The sequence below is a fragment of the Setaria viridis genome, chromosome 8, assembly GCF_005286985.2.
Source record: "Setaria viridis chromosome 8, Setaria_viridis_v4.0, whole genome shotgun sequence".
In the NCBI taxonomy this organism is placed as follows: Eukaryota; Viridiplantae; Streptophyta; class Magnoliopsida; order Poales; family Poaceae; genus Setaria; species Setaria viridis.
In genome coordinates this window covers 38,209,298-38,231,625 of record NC_048270.2, presented here as the reverse complement: position 1 = coordinate 38,231,625, position 22,328 = coordinate 38,209,298, and the positions used below count along the sequence as shown (strand labels likewise).

The 22,328-nt window shown below is 43.1% G+C and overlaps 2 protein-coding genes across 13 annotated transcripts; both read right to left on the bottom strand.

The window, feature by feature from the left end:
• Positions 1 to 247: 247 nt before the first annotated feature.
• Positions 248 to 12,423, bottom strand: LOC117866498 (cysteine-rich receptor-like protein kinase 26). Of its 5 annotated transcripts, none has more exons than XM_034750719.2 (10): positions 12,093 to 12,410; positions 11,764 to 11,876; positions 10,724 to 11,394; positions 10,416 to 10,644; positions 5,729 to 5,767; positions 4,191 to 4,288; positions 2,661 to 2,919; positions 2,342 to 2,561; positions 1,916 to 2,057; positions 248 to 662 (listed from the first exon to the last, which is right to left on the bottom strand). In XM_034750719.2, the coding sequence occupies exons 3-10, from the start codon at positions 11,132 to 11,134 to the stop codon at positions 435 to 437; spliced, it is 1,626 nt and encodes a 541-aa protein (XP_034606610.1). In that variant the 5' UTR covers positions 11,135 to 11,394; positions 11,764 to 11,876; positions 12,093 to 12,410; the 3' UTR covers positions 248 to 434. The 5 variants fall into 5 exon arrangements, with proteins under 5 accessions (XP_034606610.1, XP_034606611.1, XP_072151846.1 ...); XM_034750720.2 differs by having other exon boundaries at positions 11,764 to 11,849; XM_072295745.1 differs by having other exon boundaries at positions 10,724 to 11,876.
• A 1,178-nt stretch (positions 12,424 to 13,601) lies between these two features.
• Positions 13,602 to 21,853, bottom strand: LOC117834634 (uncharacterized). 8 transcript variants are annotated; one of them, XM_072295646.1, is made up of 9 exons: positions 21,387 to 21,853; positions 18,906 to 18,992; positions 18,070 to 18,767; positions 17,561 to 17,995; positions 16,816 to 16,886; positions 16,547 to 16,644; positions 15,421 to 15,679; positions 15,091 to 15,310; positions 13,602 to 14,994 (listed from the first exon to the last, which is right to left on the bottom strand). In XM_072295646.1, the coding sequence occupies exons 3-5, from the start codon at positions 18,112 to 18,114 to the stop codon at positions 16,863 to 16,865; spliced, it is 504 nt and encodes a 167-aa protein (XP_072151747.1). In that variant the 5' UTR covers positions 18,115 to 18,767; positions 18,906 to 18,992; positions 21,387 to 21,853; the 3' UTR covers positions 13,602 to 14,994; positions 15,091 to 15,310; positions 15,421 to 15,679; positions 16,547 to 16,644; positions 16,816 to 16,862. The 8 variants fall into 8 exon arrangements, with proteins under 8 accessions (XP_072151747.1, XP_072151748.1, XP_072151749.1 ...); XM_072295647.1 differs by lacking the exon at positions 21,387 to 21,853 and having other exon boundaries at positions 13,602 to 14,065; positions 14,183 to 14,994; positions 18,070 to 19,530; XM_072295648.1 differs by lacking the exon at positions 21,387 to 21,853 and having other exon boundaries at positions 13,602 to 14,065; positions 14,853 to 14,994; positions 18,070 to 19,530.
• Between the last annotated feature and the right edge of the window lie 475 nt (positions 21,854 to 22,328).

Below are 22,328 nucleotides of genomic sequence, written 5' to 3'. Positions count from 1 at the left end.
TTTTGATTGGTTATTGTTGACGTGACATTATTTTTTTGAAACTTATTGACAGGACATTATGAATTCATGGTATCGGTATCACACGGCAGGTGTTCTGAATCTGTACTCCCATTGCGTTCAGGCAATAACTCTCGTTTTAGCAGAGAGAGAGAGAGAGAGAGAGATATCATATTGTGTGTAAAAAGGCAAATTGGCTCCTGGCTCTTTCATTTCCACATACCCAGAAAGAAACAAACAAAGTCGAGAGTTCAGCCAAAAATACGAAACATCATTAACTCTTACTCTGGAAACAAAATACCTTGTTGTTTTAGATTTAGGCACTAGAATTAATAAGGTAGATAAAATGGCCAGCTTATCCTCGATTAATATTATGTGAAGAGTAGATACACGAGGAAATAAGTTATTCAGTGCATGGAACCCGTGCGTCCGTCTGATCAGGCCTTTCTTCCTTTCGTATATCCTGGTTGTTTGGGGGTCCTTAGCTTTTTCTTGCCATCTAGCATCGCAAGAACATCTGACATGGCGGGTCTGTCAGCCGGCTTAAACTGAGTGCACAGAAGGCCTACCTCCATGCACCTTCTTATCTCCTTCAACTGAAACTCAGCATACAACGATGGATCCAATAACTCCTCCATTTGTCCCGCTTGCCGCGCCATCCAAGCCTATGCATAACAAAAGATAACCTAAATTAGCTGCATGTACAGTAAATGATTGGCAGATAGAGTGCAAGCAAACAACTTATTTGTGGAATATTTTCTTATACATATGAATTTGGATTAGGTTCGTTTTACTCACTCAGAGGCCATAAAAACTCATTTTTTACACAGTTATTGTAATTGTAAAGTAATTACAGCTCCATATACATCCCCTGGATTATCTCTTTCAAGAAGCTGTTTTTACTAACTCCCTGGTGTAGGAGCATAGCTCCAAGCTTTTCGTGGCATTGTCAATGGAGGAGCCAAGAAAGCAGCGGTAGCGAGGGGAGGTGAGTGGGTACCCAATAGTATTTTCTGGGCCAGGTAATTAATTAAGATAGCATACCACTCTAGTTTATTTCGCGGCAAAGGATGGGTGACACAAGACTACAAGAGAGAGATGGGGGATGAGGAAGAAATTAAGGAACTCACAGCCATCAATTGTAATGCAGGCCAAAAAAATAAGGTACGAACTTTCAGGGCAATATTGTTCTCTCCGTCACAGCGCAGTGTTGCATATGACTCATTTTCTTCGTAAAAATAAATATTCACCATTGTTTGTGTGTTATAATCCCACATTTGTCATGATTCATAGGTTCATTAGTTTCACATCAGAAATTGATGGTGGGGAAGCACAAACATATAAGGTGGGGCAGCCCTTGCCCATTAGGTTGGTCCCTTTGGGTTGAGTTAGGCCCAAGCTCTTAGTTGTTATGAGCTTCGGTGACTGGTGCCTGTTGGGTACTAGCTCATGGCTACAGCGGATAGGGCCGGAATCCTCTACACACTCTAATTGCAACTCCAGTCTCACATAAAAAAGATAGACAATTTGAAGAGCTCAACTACTGGCATTTCTATGAGATAAGCTTACATTATTGTGTTCCAAGCAACAAAAAGCATGAAGATAAAATACAAAAGTTATTTTCCAATTCCTCTTAACATACTTTTCTGGTCAGTATATATGTACTACGAACATTTAGATATGCTCTAGTTTGAATGCCTAACCTAGAAAAAAAAATCTTAGGTCCGCTGTACTGTGGCAGGTACTACAATTTAATCCCCTTTTGGACCAGCAGTAAGACGAACAATTGCATATACATGTTACCCATTTTTATCTATGATTTCAAAACAAAGCCCGGCCATAAGAAAAAAATAACAAATTGATCGAAATCCTGGTACAGAACCTATATGCATGCATGCCTGTAAAATTTACTAATTACCCATTCGATTGAAGCTTGGCGAGGAGCTGGTTTAGATCTGCACATACTGCTAATGATCTCGAGGAGCATAACGCCGAAACTATAGACATCATACTTTGTCGACAAAATGCCTTGGACAATATATTCTGGAGGCATATATCCCCTGCATTGTTAAATAACATCAGAATTTTCTGAAAGAAATAAATAAGGACTGGACATCCCACCATAAACGAAAATTTGTTGTTATGGAGCAAATCCTCAAGCTATGCTTCGATTCAGAATACCAAATTCTACAAAAGATTCTGAAAAAACTATTCTAACAGAATAACTGCAATTATACAAGGTTTTATGGGGAAACATGCCCACACCTGGTGTATACTGGAACTCATGTTAATTTAGGCGAGGTTATGTTCACAATTACTGAAATATTGATGGAACATATCTTACACTGTTCCTGCTAAATAGTTAATGTCACGTGGCATATCATCACCATGGTCCAATATTCTGGCAATTCCAAAATCTGTGATCTTTGGATTCGTATCGGAATCCAAGAGTATATTGTTTGGTTTCAAATCAGAATGGACTAATTGTTGTTCATGCAAGTAATGTAGGCCTTGGGCTATTCCTTGAACTATCCCAAAAAGGGAGGACCACTCAATTCGAGACCCTGCAAACATAAATCATGGGCAAATAAACAAACTAGTAGTTAAAGACATCACGATTCACAACTCCGTAGGTGAAATACCAATGCTTCAATGAAAACTACCATAGATAATGTCGTCCAAACTTCCATTTGGCATGTACTCTTCCACAAGAAAATAATGTGATTCTTGTGCTTGATGTTTATTGTCGTCAAATCCATCCACCTTCTCTATTACTTCATAGCCATATCCTATAAATTTAACTATATTTTTATGCTGAAGCTTCGAAACAAGACTGAGCACATCATTAATGTGGGCTGCTGGAAGTTGATATGGATGTTTAAATTTCTTGATGGCAACGCCCAGTCCGTCACGTAACACACCCTGAAAAGTATGAGGGCAAACCAAGTTAATTGATGCGTTTCTTATTTTACCAAATTTTTTTAGAAAATAGGGATATGTTGTCAACAAATGTTTGCACGTGAAATTCATTGCTGATTTGGTGTGCATGCTAGTCATCGTCACGGCATCTTATCTTATCTTACTATTACTAATTAGAGACCCTTTTGGAGCCTCTACGTTAACCCTCATGAGACACACTAGAAAAAACAGATAAATCTTAAAACTTCTCGCAAAATTAGAAATTTGGCCATCAATTTGATAATTCTAATCATTGCATCTATTAGGTTTTCTAAAAAAAGTACCCTCCTTTGCTATTATGAAAAAAGTACAAAGTAACCCCCTAAATTTATATATAAATTACACACCCCTATCATTATGAAAAAACTAAATTAGTCCCTGAACCTTCATCGAGATTATCCACTTATATTGTTATACAAAATAACTTAAAAATCCTCTAAACTTAAATATAAATTATCCATGATTGTTAATTTAAAAACAACCTAAATTAACTTATAAATTTGAACCAGTATATGATTCTAGCCAGTAGGTCAATGGGATATACAAGGCAAATTTCTAGCCGATGCTATGGGAGATTGAGGCACACAGCAAAAAGAATAATATAATGCTAATTATGGTCATGTTAGAAGCAATTAATTTCTTTAAATATAATTGCTGGATATGTTATTTATCAAATTTTTATTCAGATAAAGCCTAAATACACATCTGCGTATATATGCACAAACAGTGAACTAGGCATGCATCCTATTTAAAAAAACACAATGACAATTGAGTGCAAGGTAAGTAGCATTTATTGGAACATGATCATATCTTTCGGCCACTGCTGTTTGTCAGATTTTAGAGATCATAAGACATCTCAAGGAGATGTATTCCTTGTATCCAATTCATAAAATAGATTTCATTACGATTAATGATAAGGTTAATAATAAAGTTTCAATGTCATAACATAAATTATGCCATCAACCCCTCAAGGTAATTTTATAAAGTGCATAAATAAATCATAATGTAAAGATTTTCATGTATATATGCATTGGGATGTAGATATATAAAAAAGCTTTGATTATTTTTTTGCTTAATACGTGTACAATTTCCAAAGTTGAATTAGTCTTATCATATTGATGAATATATTAGGTGAACTGATGGATATGTGCCAATGGGATATCAGCCAATACACATATCGGTCAACATGGGAAAGATGTTTAGAAGCCTGAGAGAGAGAGGGGGAGAGAGAGAACCTTGAAGACAGCAGCGAAGGCACCTCGCCCTATGAGGTTGTCTTCTGAAAAGTGATTCGTAGCAGTCTCCAACTCTAAGGAACTGAATTTTCTCCAACCTATGGTGAAAACAATAATATATATAACATTCTTGCTAGCGTCCGGATATCCAATGGGAAACTCCCCGTCGGATGCTCCAATGACCCGTTGCAAAACATAGAAACAGTTACTGCCACATCAAAAGTCAATGTGTAAAACACTTCAAATATGTATAAAAATAGCTCTTTGCTACAGAAAACTACTTAACCAATGGCATAAAATGGATTCCAGAAATCCAGATCATACAAACTCAAGTTCGAATCCCCAAATGACTACATCAGATATGAACATCCGAAAAACTGCGCATTGCAACATCTCAAAATATCAGTTGCATCTCTAAAAATATAGGATGCAAACAACGAACGAAGGAAATCCAACCAAACACATGCATGCAGGGTGTTTATTCAGGCCATGATGAGCATGTTATCGCTTTGAAGTGTTGTTCGCCCTGTGTGTGCCTTTGCCCTGGGATATTTATAGCCTAAAAATCCACCGTTTAGACCTCCCAGATTATATAATGGTGATCTTCCTGGCATATCCAGGATATCATAGTCTTAACCTTCTCGTGGTTAGAGTTTTAGCCCACGGTAGTGAGTATTGACGAGCACAACTGCAAAAAAGATTTTTAGACGCGCTCTAAAAAGATGGCGACGCACTATAGTAGTCGGCTCACATCTAAAAATGGATTTCCAGGTGCGGATCAAAGGATGAACATTAGCAAGTAGAAAAAGAGTCATCGATCCCCAACAAAAATCTCGGAATGAATTATTGGACCTAGTGCTAGTACCGGGTCTAAATATGGCAGTCCCGAAGGTCTTTTAGTACCCGTAACACCAACCGGTATTAAAACCCACCCTTTAGTACCAGTTGGTGTTACCCACCTGGTAGTAAAAGTCACCTTTTTGTATTGGTTGGTGTCACAAATTGATATTAAAAGGACCCCCATAGGTGTCTTCAAAAGGAAAGTATCTCCTACTCAATTAGTTGTGCTGTGTAGGTGAGATAGTCAGGAAGCTATGCGCGAAGCAATAGGTCACGAGTTCAAATCGCAGGCGCCGCGCAAGCGCATATTTCACGTGAAAAATCACGTGACTTGTGTAGGTGAAAAATTCCACAAAATTTAGAATAATTTTTTGGTGCAAAACTCTTTAATACTGGTACAAACGTTGGCACTTTTAATCTCGGATTTGACCCGGTACTTATAGGGACTTTTCCAGTAGTGGAACTGCCCAGATTCGACTCGGTACTAATAGGGAGTTTTCAAATAGTGGAACCGCCCTTCAAAACATCTAGAAAGAACTAGGCGGTTCTTTCATCAAAAGAAGAAAATAGACAACTAAATTCAAGTTAGAGAGGATTCGAAATTTGGTGGTTACATGACCACACCTCCCAACCTAACCAGTTGAGATAGACTCACTTCGTTGGAACATGTAAATTATAATAAAATAAAGTTTACTTACATGATTGATCTGCAGAAGCATGTACTCGACCAGCGTAATCTGACAAAAAAAAATGGTGTTTCCGTGTAAGCACTGCTGTAGGCATAGTGGTCCACTGGTGATAATTTGTACGAAAGGGTTAATGCATTGAGAAATAGAACTGAGTTACTTACAGCCAGGAGATATCACTCCCACAGTCCCACTAGCCTACTACCGGATCCAAAATCAGTTTTTTTTAAGATAATGGAAAGAAAATTCTGGTTTCAACCACCTCCAAAAGATGGATCCAAAACCAGTTTGGAACTACTCCTAGTTGTATGTGCAATTCCCCAGCAGTGCTATTATGACAAAATAAATACTCGGTCATAAATGCATTTAGCGAAGCAAACCTAGGTTGCCTATATTCAGCTTAGGCCTCCTCCAATGGTGCCAACTCAGGTACCTCATGGGTATGCCACACATCAGATTTTTACCCATGTAGAAGAAAGAGAAAGAAGAGCTATTTCTTGTTCAAGAGATAGTCTCAGACATGTATTCCTAAATCATGTGAGACTGATGCATGGATCTATATAGACATAAGAGATAGTATTTGACTCTAATTGTTCGAGAACATCTCTTACACCATCTTTTAAGTCTATGAGTTAGTACTTGACTCTAACTATTGGAGGAGGTCTTGCATGCCTGCATTCCGTATCTCTTCTTTCATTCTGTTTTCATCAAACTGATTATCTTTTTTTTATTAAAAAAGGATAAAGAACCAAATACAATGTCAGAAGGCTTGGGCCCAAAAACAAAATAAATAAAAAAGTGAGATTAAGGAATGAAAAGTGAGAAATGAACGAATGAATAGGACTTCAAAGTTTATCCAAAAATAATAAGTTACTGTTACCTCATTTAGTATGTGCATGCGCATGCGGCAATCACTTAGCACTTTTTTTATTAATTTGTCTTAAAATTTAACTCCACCTATGTTGTCTTAACATAGCCGATCTCAAGCTCTAGTAAAGAAGGAGGGTTGTGATAGGCTTGGCGAGCCAATATTAAACCTAGCCATTATAATGGAGATGAAACCCAAGAGAAATTCGTTGGGGCGTAACCCTCTTATCGACACACCATATCGGAATCTAGGTACGGTGTTAAATGGGCAAGGGTCTGGTCATCTCCCCATTGGTGACGCAACGTGTTGTGATTTGGGCACAGTGTCAAGTGAGCAAGGATTGGATCGTCATTTCCTTAGTGGTGCACTATATCTGTGCCCGAGTGTAGTGAAAAATGAGCAAGGGTCTTCACATCTGTCTCGACGGGTGCGAAGAGCAAGGAAGCCTATTGAACCAACTAGGATTCGTGTAGGTACTTGGAAGGTAGGGTCTCTTACAGGTAAGTTAAGAGGGTTAGTAGACGTAGCGACAGGAGGCGTTTAAATATCTTATACGTTCAAGAGACTAAATGGAAGGGCCAGAAGGCGAAGGAGGCGGACAATACTGGTTTCAAGCTTTGGTACTTAGGGACAACTGCAAATAGAAATGGAGTGGGAGTTTTGATTGACAAGAGTCTTAAGGATGGAGTGGTGGATGTGAGAAGGCAAGGGGATAGGATTATCTTAGTTAGGCTTATAATTGGTGATATGGTCTTGAAATGTAATTAGTGCGTATGCCCCCAAGTAGGCCACGATGAGAGTAATAAGAGGCAATTCTAGGAAGATTTAGATAGCCTGGTTAGAATTGTACCTTCTAGCGAGAAGCTTTTCATAGGAGATCTCAATGGGCATATAGGTACAACAACTGCAGGTTTCGAGGTAGTTCATGGAGAGTTTTGGTATGGTAGTAGGAATCAGAATGGAGAGGAAATCTTGAACTTTGCAGTAGCTTTTGACTTGATGATAGCGAACACTTTCTTTAGGAAGAGATAGTCCCATTTAGTGACTTTTAGTAGTGATCAACACTATAGCCAGATTGACTTTATTCTCACAAGAAGAGAGGATAAACGAGCATGCTTGGATTGCAAGGTGCTACTAAGGGAATGAGTTGTTTCTCAACATAAGCTTGTGGTGGTGGACTTTTGTTTTTAGGTGCACGCATGCAGAGATAAACAAGCCAAGATTGCAAGAACAAAGTGGTGGAAACTAAAACAGGAGACATTAGAGGTCTTCAAGGAAAGGGTAATCAAAGAGGACCCTAGGAAGGAAGGAGAGGACGCAAACATGTGAGAGAATATGGCAAACTGCATTCGGAAGGTGGCCTCGGAGGTGCTTGGAGTGGCCAAAGGGGGTAGAGGCGTAGATAAAGATACTTGGTGGTGGTGGAATAAGGAAGTTCAAAGGACTATTAAAGAGAAGAAAGAATGCTATAGGCGCTTGTTCCATGATAGAAGTGTGGACAACATAGAGAAGTACAAGGAGACAAAGAAGATCGCAAAGCGAGCTGTGAGTGTGACAAAGGGTAGGGCATATGAGGATCTTTACTATGATTAGGTATGAAGGAAGGAGAGAAGGACATCTTTAGGATGGCTAGGGTTTGTGAGAGAAAGATGAGGGACTTCAACCAAGTTAAGTGCAGTAAGGATGAAATAGAAAACACCTTGGTAAAGGAGGATGAGATCAAACATAGATGGCAAGAGTATTTTGACAAATTGTTCAATGGTGAGAATGAGAACATAACCTTTCAGTTGGATGACTCTTTTGATGGCACCAACAGGAACTTTGTGCGGAAGATCCAAGAATCTGAGGTGAGAGAGGCGTTCAAAAGGATGAAAAGTGGTAAGGCGATGGGCACGGATGGTACCTCAATTAAGGTCTGGAGATGCCTCGGGGATATAGCCATAGTCTGGCTAGCCAAGTTGTTTAACCATATTTTTCAGTCAAACAAGATGCTGGAAGAGTGGAGAAGTATATTGGTACTAATATACAAGAATAAGGGAGATATTTAAAGTTGTACTAATTACCGAGAAATTAAGTTGATGATCGATACTGTGAAGCTATGGGAGAGAGTTAGCGAGCATATTTTGGGAAGGATAACGCGGGTCTCTATGAACCAATTTGGTTTCATGCCTGGAAGGTCAACCATGGAAGCTATTTTGTTAATAAGACAAGTTATGGAGCGGTATAAGGAGAAGAAGTACCTACACATGATTTTCATTGACTTGGAGAAAGCGAATGACAAAATACCATAGAATGCCATGTGGTGGGCTTTGGACAAACATAAAGTCCAAATGAAGTACGTTGGACTTATTAAGAACATGTACAACAATGTTGTAACTAGAGTTCGAACAAGTGATGGTGACACAGATAACTTTCCGATTATAATAGGACTGCATCAAGGGTTAGCTTTGAGGCCTTATCTATTTTCCTTGGTGATGGATAAGGTCACAAGGGGCATATAAGGGGATATCCCTTAGTGTATGCTCTTCATGGATGATGTAGAGCTAGTTGATGAAAGTCGAGCAGGAGTAAATAGGAAACTGGAGTTGTGGTGGGAGACCCTAGAGTCAAAAGGTTTTAGACTCAGCAGAACTAGAACTAAATATATGAGATGTGACTTTGGCACTAACACAGATGAGGAGGGAGATGTCAGTTTTGAAGGACAAGTAGTGCCTAGGAAGGATACATTTTGATATTTGGGATCAATGCTACAACAAGATGGGGATATTGATGAAGATGTCATCCATAGAATCAAAGCAAGGTGGATGAAGTGGCACCAAGTATCAGGAATTTTATATGACAAGAGGGTACCTTTGAAGCTAAAAGGCAAGTTTTATAGGACGGTGATTAGACTTGCAATGTTGTATGGTGTAGAATGTTGGCCTAAAAAAATAACATGTTCTGCAGATAAGTGTTGCGGAAATACGTATGTTGCATTGGATTTGTGGTCATACGAGAAGGGATCGAGTCCGGAATGAGGACATATCCAACCGAGGCTTCCGAAGGCACCAATGCATAGTGAAACCCTATGGCGTGACAGTAATGTGAAGAGAGGCAGAAGAAGACCAAAATTGATATGGGAAGAGGCAATAAAAGAAGATTTGAAGGGCTGGGATATGCACAAAGATTTAGCCTTGGATAGGAGTGCTTGGAAAATAACTATTCATGTGCCTGAACCCTGATGTGTGGCTCTTGTTCTGTTTCAACTCTAGCCTACTCAACTTGCTTGGAACTGAAAGGCTTTGGGACTGAAAGGCTTTGTTGTTGTTGATGATGTATTAATCTGTCATAAAATTTCTAGAATAACTTGTTTTTACAAAAAGATTAGAGCAACTCCAACAGATTATCCATTTTTAGCTCTCCTTCGACTCTCTAATCAAGTTGGAAAAAAGATTCCTCTCCATATTGAGTTGCTCATTCCAACATTTCCCACTATCCAAATTCCAATAGCTAGGTTTCTCTCTAAAAATCTACACTCTCCATCCATTCCACCAACATCTCCATTTCATACTACAACAGACTCTCCATTTTAGGTGTGGGACCTATATTTGGCAAGCCAAACCTACTTGCTGAGTTTAGGTGAGTATTTGATAAGCCAAACAGACTCTCCATCCGGATAGCAACTTTGCTGGAGCAAAATTTTCCAGCAAACATGCCAAATTTTAGCTTAGAGAGTGGGATAGCCATCCTCTTGGAAATGCTCTTACAAGGTTTGCTAAATAATAGATAGATAAGCTAAATAATAGATAGATAAGAACTAAATACTAGATTTGGATGCATAAATGGTTGTACCATTAATAGTTTGGACGCAACTGGCGGTGGATTTTGACGGCGGTGGACGCGAGCGGCCGTCCTGTGCGGCGGTGGACGCGAACGGTGGTGGACGTCGACGACGAGGAACGGCGAACGCTGGGGTGGTGGCGGGGGAGCTTTGTGGCGGCGCCGGCGCTGGGTGCGCCCGTCTCGCGGGTCGCGAGAAGGCCAAGGTATGTCCGACCGAACTGTCCCCAGGAAGGGAGACCTCCAACCCCATATGAAAAGATTCGACGTCAACACTTCACAAAAATGAAGCAGTTCATATTCTGTGATATACGACGTACCAGGGTCTGTGGGCACGGACGGTCCAGCCGTGTCAGAATCATGGTGAGCTGGACATTGGTGGCGAAGATCACCACCATGACCTTCTGTGTTATGTCGTCCTGCACCTTGCGCAGCTGCGTGGACTGCTTCCCGGCCGTGCAGAAGAGGCAGATGGTGCTCTTCTCCTGGCACGCCTCCACGAGCGTGTGGGCTCGCCAGAGGGTCTTCTCCAGATCCTCCAGCGCGCCGCTAATCGCCGGGCTGTCATCCATCGACCCGGTCTCCTGCAGCGGCGACAGGATGTCGCCGACTCTGAGCACCCTCTCCCGGATCTCACTGCACTCCTCCTCGTTCCGGCGGACCGTGTCGACGGCCTCCTTGATCGTCAGACCAAGCTTGACGATCGTCTCCACGCTGCCAACCAGATCCATCTTTTCTGGCCACCACCAACCTCGTTAGCTCTCCGTCTTTCTTCCCCTGCGCCTGCACGAAGCAATAGCAATGGCAGCTCTGCACCCCCGTGTAGTGAATTCTTCACCTATATGGTATATGCAAACAGATGATTTGGTCCTTCTTCATTAGTTCTTGATAGTGACTCACTCCCGTGTTGAACAACTTTGGCCAATCGGCCGGGCACGTTCCTGTAGTCCTGTCCCCATGACACGCTTCCCCGATGGGATCCGCCATTGAGCTGCAGCTACCGCGTAGCGAAATTTCTCAGAAGGTAACGAACATAGCATTGTTTCCTTCGAAGATTTGCTCTTCTAGAGGCTATTAGTATTCATTCAGGAATATTATCAACCTTAAACATTTAATACTTAGTATGAGATTTAACTTCTATTTGTTGTGATTTTTATTCCTTCCAGGAATGATGAGTTCAAGCATCATCTCTCATTAGATTTTCAGAATCTATTTATTAACTGCATAATATTTATTTCATTTATTATTTCCATTTGCATTGTCATATAAGTAGCAAAATATTCATTCATACATAATGGGAGTTTACTAGTCTTTTGAAAGTGATTTGGTCCTTCTTCATTAATTCTTGATAGTGACTTACCCCCGTGTTGAACAACTGTGGCCAATCCGGCACATTCCTGTAGTCCTGTCCCATGACAAGCTTCACCAAGGGGATCCGCCGTTGAGCTGCAGCTACCACGTCAAACGAAACTTCTGAGAAGGTAACGAACATAGCGTCAAGGAAGACAGTCCTTGGCATGGAAATAAAGTTGATGAGACTTTGAGATAGACTTGATGATGGATGAGTTTGTGAATGATTCAGCGCCTCATGACACAGACAACTCATAACCTGCTAATGCTAAATTCCGCACGCCAGTGCGCGCTGGTGTTGTTTCGGTGAATTCTGAGAAGGTAACAAATCATGCTAACCTTTTTCTTTTTGGTAGGAGTAGTTGCTGCCGCGCACTCCGGTGCGGCATTTCTACGAACACCATCGCGGCTCCTCTCGCCTTTCCGCAGAACGCGAGGCTCCGCCCGCCAGGTCCCCGCAGCCAGAGCTCATGGTTCCCGGGAGAGTTTCTCGCGACGCCTCCGCCTTGTCGCCCGAGTAGGTGTAGTCGTACAGATCCGCGGAGACTCAAGAGGAGCCGTGGCTGCGGGCTCCGGCGGCAACAGTCCGCCATTCTTGACATCCTCTACTTCGGGATGCGAGGAGAAAAATTTTTTATGGGCCTTAGGTGAGTTCAATAGGCCCGTCGGGTCTCCTGACTGCGTGTGATTGGAAAGCCCAAGATAAGCCTTTGGACTCTTGGCCCAACGGCGTCCATGCATGCGTGCAGAGATGTCCGTCCTCCGTCCTCTCATCCTCTGCGTGGACTCTCATCTAGGGAGGTGTTTGGATACCCCTACTAAAGTTCAGCACCTGTCACATCAGATGTTTGGATGCTAATTAAGATTATTAAATATAGGCTAATTATAAAACTAATTGCACAGATGGAATCTAATTCGCGGGATGAATCTATTAAGCCTAATTAATGCATGTTTTGACAATGTGGTGCTACAGTAACCATTTGCTAATGATGGATTAATTAGGCTTAATAGATTCGTCTCGTGAATTAGCCTAGGGGTTCTGCAATTAGTTTTATAATTAGCTCATGTTTAGTCCTCCTAATTAGCATCGGAACATCTGAGGTGACACTGCTAAAGTTTAGCACCTAGTATCCAAACACCCTCTAGACATTCGGCTGTGCACCCACTTCCTCTGTTAATGTAGTAATGTACTCAATCGTGTCGTGGATAATAGGCGCTCTTGTAAGATAGTTTCATGCGCTGCATTTTCTTTCCCCCATACAAAGCAGAGAAGCAGCATCCATGATATGGGTTGGAATGCAAAAACTTGTGATATGGCCTGGGTTCCTTGCGAGATTCCACCCACATGGGAATCTTTGTGGAAATCATGCGTCGTGAAAATTCTTGCCAAGAAGACTGACGCTGGGTCAGAACCACGCATGGGAAAGGTATTTGTTGATCAGACATTCAGACTGAGCAAAGGTATTTCGAGTGTTTCAGGTGGTTATTCAGGCTTTCCATTACCCAAAATAAAGTATTTATTCAGCTATGTTTTGCGTGTGTCAACAACTTATTCACTTCAGAGGGATGGATGTGAGCGCGTAACAAAAGTTCACCTAGTGACAAAGTGGTAAAGGACAAGGGCATGAGCTCAAGTCAACAGAGCAGTCTACTCTGACATACTCCAGAACACGACACAGATAGCAACTGAGCTGATATTGGTATTATCACACACACCACCCTGATTATGCTCCTCCGGTAATGGCTTCTAATGCTGTAGAGAGTAAATGATTCTGTGTTTTGTACACAATGATTTTCAAAACTTAGTGTTCATGAAGCTACAGTACAGAAGGGGTCGCTGAGAGCAAGGAGCTGGCAATGAGAATGCTTGCAACTTTTACAAGAACAGTGCATATCACGAACTGAACACTCAACTTTTACAGGACACAAAATGAAATTGTTCGTGAGAGATGACATCGCAGCTGTAATCTATACATGTTTTCTATCTGCATAATATATATGTCATCAGTCATATTTGTGTGCACCCTACCCTCCTCTGACTTTACATCCTCGCATCTTTTGGGACGCTTAGCGCGGCACTCCTCATACCTTCGACGGTCCTTCTTTTGGTGTATCGTGGCTTCCTTGGGGTTGGTAGCTCTTTCTTCCCATTTAGCATCTCAAGAACATCCCCCATAGTGGGACGGTTTGCCGGATTAAATTGGGTGCACAGGAGTCCTACCTCCATACATCTTTTTATCTTGTCACACTCAGATGTGTCACACAGAACATTTATTTCCCTCTAGCGGTGCAAGTCGCCACACCTCCCAAGCCTAACAAATAAAAAAACATCATTGAACAAGTCCATTTCACAACTCTCAACTATGTGCTTTAAAGTTTCAATTTTCAATCTATTGAAGAAAAAAGCTTCTAATTGCGCCTGAAGTCACCTGGTGATGGTTTTGCCATTGGTAGCCATTGGCGACCTCTTCTCAGCATAAGTACCATTTTTTATCATCAATTTAATCGTATGACGTTTGTTAGGCTTTGAATCACACTTGAGGAGGTCACCTGGTGATTGTTTCATTTAAACAATCTGATTTTCTATTGTGACTAAGATAATTGTTGAATATCCATTCTCAATGTGCACCCAAGGCAAACCATCAATCAACAAGTTCTTATATCTAAAAGAGGCGTGCTGCAGCAGGACCAATACTGTGTTGTCGCGAGGCTCTTTGTCAACCAGAAGGACAATGAACTTGCATACGTGGTCTGGGTCTCTGGGATGTGGTTTGCTAGAACCATGTCTGAAAGAAAAGGAATATAGCATGGGGATCTGATGATGCCACACTTGACAACCTGAGGCTCTTTCCAAGAAGCTTGGCTGGGACAGGGCCCCTGCAAATATTCTTTCTCAAAAGCCAATTTGTTCTAACAGTTTAGCAGATCGTCAAAATTAACCATATGATCGATATGGCGGGCAGGAGAAAACGCCAGCTAAGACTGGCATTAGGATGCAGAATAGCAGATTGTAATACATTCTCTTCTGTTGAAATTCAAGAAACAGTAACAGATTAATGCTGTGGTATATGCATGATGACATGCAAATGATGTGCTTACCCATTCAACAGAAGCTTGGCGACGAGCTGGATTGTAGCTGCACATACTGTTAATGATCTCTAGAAGGATGACACCAAAACTGTACACGTCATACTTTGTTGACAAAATACCTTCCACAATATATTCTGGAGGCATATATCCCCTGAATAGTTATAAACAAATGGATACTATCAGAAGAAAACTAATGGGGGCAAAAGTAAAGTAGGCTATTGGATAATATTCAGGGATGGTTTCTTACATTGTGCCAGCTAAGCAGCTGACATCACGAGTGGTCATATCACCATGATCCAACATTCTAGCTATCCCAAAATCACAAATCTTTGGATTTATATTTCAATCCAAGAGGATGTTGCTTGGTTTCAAGTCTGAGTGGACAATGTGCTGCACATGTAGATAATTTAGCCCGTGCGCTATCCCCTGGATTATGTGAAACCTGTTAAACCAATCAAGTCTGAACCCTGAGAAATAAAGATCGTTAGACCAACCATTGATATAGAAAAGAAAGGTAAGAGAAAGTTGGTCTACATTGAAAATGAAATTCTTGTTGTCCTTTTAAAGAAAAACATGCCTTTCAAATTGTCCTCCAAGTTTCCATTTGGCATGTGCTCTTCGACCAAAAAATATAGCCTCGCTTCAGCTTGATCATTTATGTCTTCTTCCCGCACCACCGTTTGTATGACTTCATAGCCATATCCTAGAAGTTTAACTAGATTTTTGTGCTGGAGCTTTGAAAGAAGATTAAGTTTATCATACAAGTGATCCTGTGAAAATACAACTGAATTTCGAAATCTCTTGATGGCGACCACTAAACCGCCATTTAGTACACCCTGAAAAGTGCAACAATCAAATTAAATGATGTGAATGTTTTGCAAAGATAAAACCTGAAAATCAAGAATTTGTGATGTGTCTGTAGTCATGTGACATGTTTGTTTACTGCTACAACAGACCAAACTCAGAAAGAGAGCAAATCTGACAGAAAAGTAGAATGCGGTGAAGTGTGATCAAGGGTGGTTTAAAACCGTGCGTGAATCCCAATTTCTACTCACTGCTGTTAAAATTTCACTTTAACATTGAAACTGGTCTCGAATTTTCCATAAAAATGCTGAAATCGAATGATAGTCCTGATTCTCCCCACTTTCTTCTCAACAGGAGATATTGGTGTGTATACAGAATACTGGCATTATACATATAAAGAGAACATTAGCTCACTTCTACTTTTGCTGGACAATATGTAACTACAAGTTCCAACATGAATCAAAAATGCACGAGCCTTAGTTTGCTAGTTTAGGAAAGTGTTTGCACCAAAATGACAGTTAGGGCCATGCATTATTTTATATTAGATAGGTCATCTCCAATCAATTTGGTCAATCTTTTATTTGTCATCTATTGAGTTACATTAATGAGTAGACCCTCCTAATTCTTCAACAAGGATTAAGCACTAAATCACATGAACTTTTAAATACTGATTCACCCTGAGATTTACAGTGTTATCCTGAAACACGCACTGGCTCTAAAGATCAATGTTTTCAGATATACCTTGTTGTAAACCAACAAAAAGACTTGTCATAGCAGGAAAAAAAAATCATGTCTTAATTGTATTACACGTGCTTTGTTGAAAATCATGCCATTGATGACTATGGTCATGTGGAAGGTCAAAATGGATCTAAAACTAGCAAACCAAGCATGTGGAATACCTTATAGACACTAACAAAGCCACCTCCTCCAATGAGATTTTCATCTGAAAATCCATTCGTAGCAGTCTCTAACTCTGACAAACTGAACTTTGTTAAGCCTGTCATCAGAACAGAAAATCATGCAAATGTGAAACTGTAAGAGCAATATCACTTCTGAATAGCTTACAGTAAACATTCGATATTGATGTGAAAGTGGCTAGCCTATTGCCTAACGAGTAATGTATGGACAGGAATTATGGTGAAGCGAGTGAGATGAGATGGCATCTTACATGAGAAGGGAGCAGATTGCAACACACTTCTGGCAGGTACATTGTTTTTACTGTGATTCATCAATCCACATCTGCCATTTCCATTCAGCAATATTATATGATTTTCAATATGAGGAAACTCAAATGAAGGGCATATTTCAAAGCTTGCAACTTACTATGCTAATTTATTGAAAATGATATCCAACAGTTCATAAAAATAGATGCTAAAAGAGACACATTTGGAAAAGCTCCAAGCAGGACAACGTGTGCATTGTCAATTAATTCATCGAATTGCTTATGTGGATAATCACAATAAATGATCTGCACGGTAATATGAAAGTACTGTGGCCAAATTGACTCAAAGCACATTGTTGCAACACCTCAATGGAGTAACAAAACAGGCCCTGATTATGGAATGCTTGATTGACATATAACCTTTACTACGTCAGAATGGGAGATAAAATGGCATAGGTCAGTCACACAATCTGCAAGTCTAGGGACTGAAAAGTTAATGTTTTAACTTACTCCAGTTGAAAATTTCTTACAAGTTTTGAAACCTCCAGCATAATTTACTTCATTTCCGGTTACAGTGGAACAACAGAGGTAAATGTGTTAAAATTGATATCTAAACTGTCATCATAAGTTGAATGACTGCACTCTGTGATGTCCATCGCCCATGCATTCTATATACAAAGAGTTAGATGCAGAGCATGAAGGATCTGCCACCCATACCATCAAATCAAATTAAGCAGGTAACTAATCTTACCTGTGGGGGCTGAGGGCAAGCCGCATGTTGAATACTTGTCAAGATAATTGTAGCATTGACATTAGCGGCGAAGATCCCATCCACCATTTGATCTGAGATGTCCTGCTTTACTTCGCGCAGCTGCTTGGCAAGGTCCCAAGCCATGCAGAAGTGGCACATGATGTTCTTCTTCTGGCAGGCGATGATGAGGTCGTGGGTGCGGGTGAGCGTCTCCTCGAGCGCCTCCAGTGCGTCGCGCATCGCCGGGTCTTGCATGATCTCTGTCACCTGAAGCCGCTTCAAGAGGGCACTGACCCGCAGGACCCGCTTTCTGATCTCACGCCACTGCTTCTTGTTCTTCCGGACAGTCTTGACGGCCTCCTTGATGGTGAGTGCGACTTTGATAATCTTCTCCACACTGGCCCGGGGACCAGCCATCTTGTAGTTCAGTGCAAACTACATACCAAACAAGCAAATTATGGACCAAAAATAGACTACACATGATTGAACTGATAATTAAGATCATCAACCTTTATGATATTCTCCTCCTTGTAACAATCGAAATAAGACAGCATACAGACCTTATATATTGCCTCTGTTGCCTTTCTTCTGATCACCCCTTCCTGCTATCCTGCACCAAGTGATTCTAGTCTTGTTCTGTTTTTCCGTGCAATCACAATCAGTGAACAAACTGATTGGAAGATCAGAACCTCTTTTCAGTGTACTCATCAGGCCCACAAGACGGCAATACCATCTTGTGAGCCGCCGTTGGACTGTGGCCACCGCGTTTAACGAAATATCCAAGAAGATGACGGACAGAAGCCTCCAAGAAGCCGTCGTCGTTTTCAGAGGTGGGCGGATACTCCACGCTACAGACTGGAGTGCCCACCTGGCTCCAAGCCGATGAGTGAGATTCAAAGATGACGGGTGAGGTCTTTGAAAATTCAGCGCTCGATCCGCACAGCACTCCTTGCATACCTACCCCGAGCGCCAGTGCGGCGCCCTGGTGCCCCATTTCTCCGAGCACCTTCGCGGGGCTCCCACATCGGACGGGACCCGAGCACGACGAGTGGTTCAGTGGGCACCGCTTGCCCCGCCGAGCTTGCTATACATCTCCGCGCAAAGGATTAGCCGAGTCGGTAGTCGACTAGTCGGTAAACTCCTGCCGGCTACCGCGCTAGCGACGAGGGTGGCGATTCAGGTGCCCTATGTATCTTCAACCTTCCTTCTTTATTGTGCATGAAGCGTAAATTTATCACGATGTCAGTCCTTATCTAAGGCATAAAACAACCTGGCAACGATATTAACGTGTACCTAAGACCGTTAGTTGATGAACTTTTATTGCTCTGGAAGAAAGAAGGTGTACCTGTGTGGGATGAGGACAAACAGCAGACTTTCATTCTCAGAGCATTGTTTTTTTTCAACCATCAATGATTGGCGTGCACTTAGTTACCTATCGGGATAGACGAACAAGAGATATCAGACGTGCACCCACTCTCTAGATGAAACCGATAGCATGTATTTGAAACACTACCGGATGATGGTCTATACGGGCCATTGTTGATTTCCTCCTGCGAATCATCCTTTTATAAGGAAAGTAAACCATTTTAAAGGAGAGCCCGACACTCGTGCTAAGCCTTTCCACCATAACAGAAAGAGTATTTTCTATGATAAAGGATGCGATGACGGGGCATGATACACTCAGGCGTGGTGTTCGCTATGGCTCTGGCACGTGCAAGGCACGGTGACTTCGGTGTGGATTCACTATTGCAAAACTCAACTTTAGTCCAATCAAATCTCTTTAAAAGCCATCTAGGATAAATTTTTGGAGACAAAAGTGGGGTCTTTGTCCCGGGTCATCCACCCAGGACTAAACTAAAGACGTCCTTTAGTCCTTAATGGTAACCGGTAATACCAACTGGGACTAAAAAATTCGTAAAAAAAAAGAGAAACGGCCGGCCTCCGCCGACCTTGGCTCCCTCGTTGCTCACCGCCCCACGCCGCCCGCCCGCTCACCGCCCCACGCCGCCCGCCCGCTCACCGCCCGCACCCGCGCTCTGCCTCCGCCTCCACCACTAGCCGCCGCTCGCCACGCCTCCACCTCTGCCTTCGCTTGCCGGTGCCGGCCTCCGCCTTCGCCTGCCCGCGCCTCCGCCTCCAACTTAACGAACCTGCAGCAGGATGGTGAACCTCGAGTCCATCTTTAACAATGGAATGGTGAACCCGCCCAAGGATGAGACCGTCTGCATCTGCAAGCTGCTCGAGCGCTTCGGCTGCTCCGCAAGCCCGCTGCCCGCTCCGCCCGCCCACAAGCTGCTCCTCCACGCGGCGCCCGCCTGCACCCGCCCCGCTACCGCTCCTCACTGCCAGTGAGAGGCGAGCAGAGGGGGAAAGGGAGGGGTAGCAGGGGGAGGGGTGGCCACCTGTGCTGGAGGAAGAGGATCAGGAGGTGGAAGGAGAGGAGGAGGAGGAGGAGGAAGAAAGGGAGAAGAGCAGAAGAAAGACTTAGCCGTGGAGGAGAAAGTGTGCGTCGGGAGAAGATAAGGAGAGGGGGCACGGGGAAGGACGTTTTTATCTCAGTTGGAGCCACCAATTGGGACAAAAGACCCCTTTTATCCCGGTTGGTAATTCCAACCGGGAATAAATCTTTTATCCCGGTTGGGAATCCCAAACGGGACAAAAAGAGGATCCTTTAATCCTAGTTGGTGGCTCCAACTGGGACAAAAGGAGGAAGCGTCGGTGGGATTTTTTGGAGCCATTACAACCGGCTTTAGTCCCGGTTGGTATTTACAACTGAGACTAAAGCTCTCCCCCGTGATGTCCTTTCGATGCCTCATTTTTTACTCGGGACTAAGCCACTTTAGTCACGGGCCTAATATTAACCGGGATAGAAGGGGTTGGATGGAAGGTATGTTGAGTTATAATCCAAATTTAGTTATATACAGATAAAGGCCGACTTCGGACAGCGCGAAGCGAGGCCCGTCGCCGGTAGGATTGGGCCGAAGCCCCCTCGCGGTACGAATCGTCACCTATTAGGATTTCACTTCTTTATATACTTCCTGTAAGCCGCCATTTAAGATAAGTCGAAACAGTTGTAAATCCCTAGCGTTTGTAATCTCACCCGATATAGTGAAGATTTGCTGGCTGACGCTCGTGGTTTTTTTTCTTTCTCCTTGGAAGGATTTTCCACGTTAAAATCTCATGTCCTCTGTGTTTGATCTGCTGTTCTTTATCGTTTATATTGACTATCGTCTGTAACAAGATCAGTTCACTACTATCTAGTAGTGGTTCCGCGACGACGACCGCGACCTAGGTGACGGTGCGTCAGTGCCTTCCCGATTTGCGATGCAGTGGTTCTCATGCTGCACTGCTCGCGTGCATGAGCGGCTCATGTCACGCACGCCATGGTCGATCCGGCCCGTTGGTGAAGGTCCAGCGGCATCCACCTACGGACGCAAGCTCAGGCAACGTTCAGCATACTATGAGGTGAGTCTCGATAGTCAGGATTATGAGAAAACTATGAGGTGAGTCTCGATAGTCAGGATTATGAGAAATTGTGGAAATTTTCTTGGATTTTTCGATCTAAAGTTTTGGGCAATTCGGGGATTTATTATGGACCGGCATTGATTTGCAATTCCCCTCCTTCTTCATCTCTAAATCGAAGTCTTTCCGCTAATTGCAGATCCCCATTACATTGGTTACTTTGGTACGGTACTGATAGTGATGATCAACACTAATGATGGCTTAAGCATGATGATTAACATGCAATTTCATTAGCCCTAAACCAGATAAATTAGTACTAAAAGAATAATGGCATCACGTAGCGATGAGATTAATTAAGGCTTACCCGGCTATGGCGCGTGGAAGAGGGCCGGGGTTGCAGGGGCGCCGTTCACCAACGATCGACCAAGGCGGCGGCAGAGCTGCTTTTGGATGTGACAGCGTCAGCGAGTGAGAGGTGATGGCAGCGTAGCATGAGGTGGGGAGGCGTCGCGGGGTCTCGGTAGGCGATGAGGGAGGGCGCAATTCCCTCGATCGTAGCGCCACAGAAACGCTCGCACGGATTAGTATTGAACGACGGCCGCGGTTGTCTTTGACGGATGACGCGGCAACGGCGCGGCACAGAGTCATTTATCGTGCCTTGCCTCGCGCACTCGCGCTGGCACCGCTGAAAGCGCGCGGATGAAGCGGAGCTCGGCAGCACGCGGTTTGCGGGCGGGCCGGGGGAGGAAGTGAAGCGGTGTGATGAGGAGCTCAATGGCGGGCAGCTTGCAGGTGGGACAGAGAAGTGGAGGCGCGCGACGGATGCAATAATCCAAGCAAGCCACACGCGGATAGAGAAAGGGGAACGAGCGGTGAAAGGATAACGCTGAACCTAGAACGGCACCTCCTCCTTGGCTCCTCCGGGCGTCGCTGGTGGTGGTCTGACAGTTAGATACAAAAGAAACCCTTCGTTGCGTTCTGCCTAATTCATTCGCTTTGTACGTGGGTCTGTTGCCTTCTTTGCTTACTGTACCTCTGTTTGTTGGTGTCCTAGCCAAACCCGTTTCCACCCTCCCTTGTTTTCGCAATGAACTCGACGGAGCCGGACTCTAATCGTCACCACCGCCTCCGAGCTCTAGACGCGACGTCCGCGCGGCCATATATAAGCCGAGTTCACAGCCCCTGCACATGGCGTTGAGGTCAAGCCTATGCACGAGAAGGGGCATCTTGTGGAAACGGGTTCTGCGATTTGTGCGCAAGCATGGAGACGAGCGGGGGACAGCAGTGGGTTCTGCGATTCAGATTG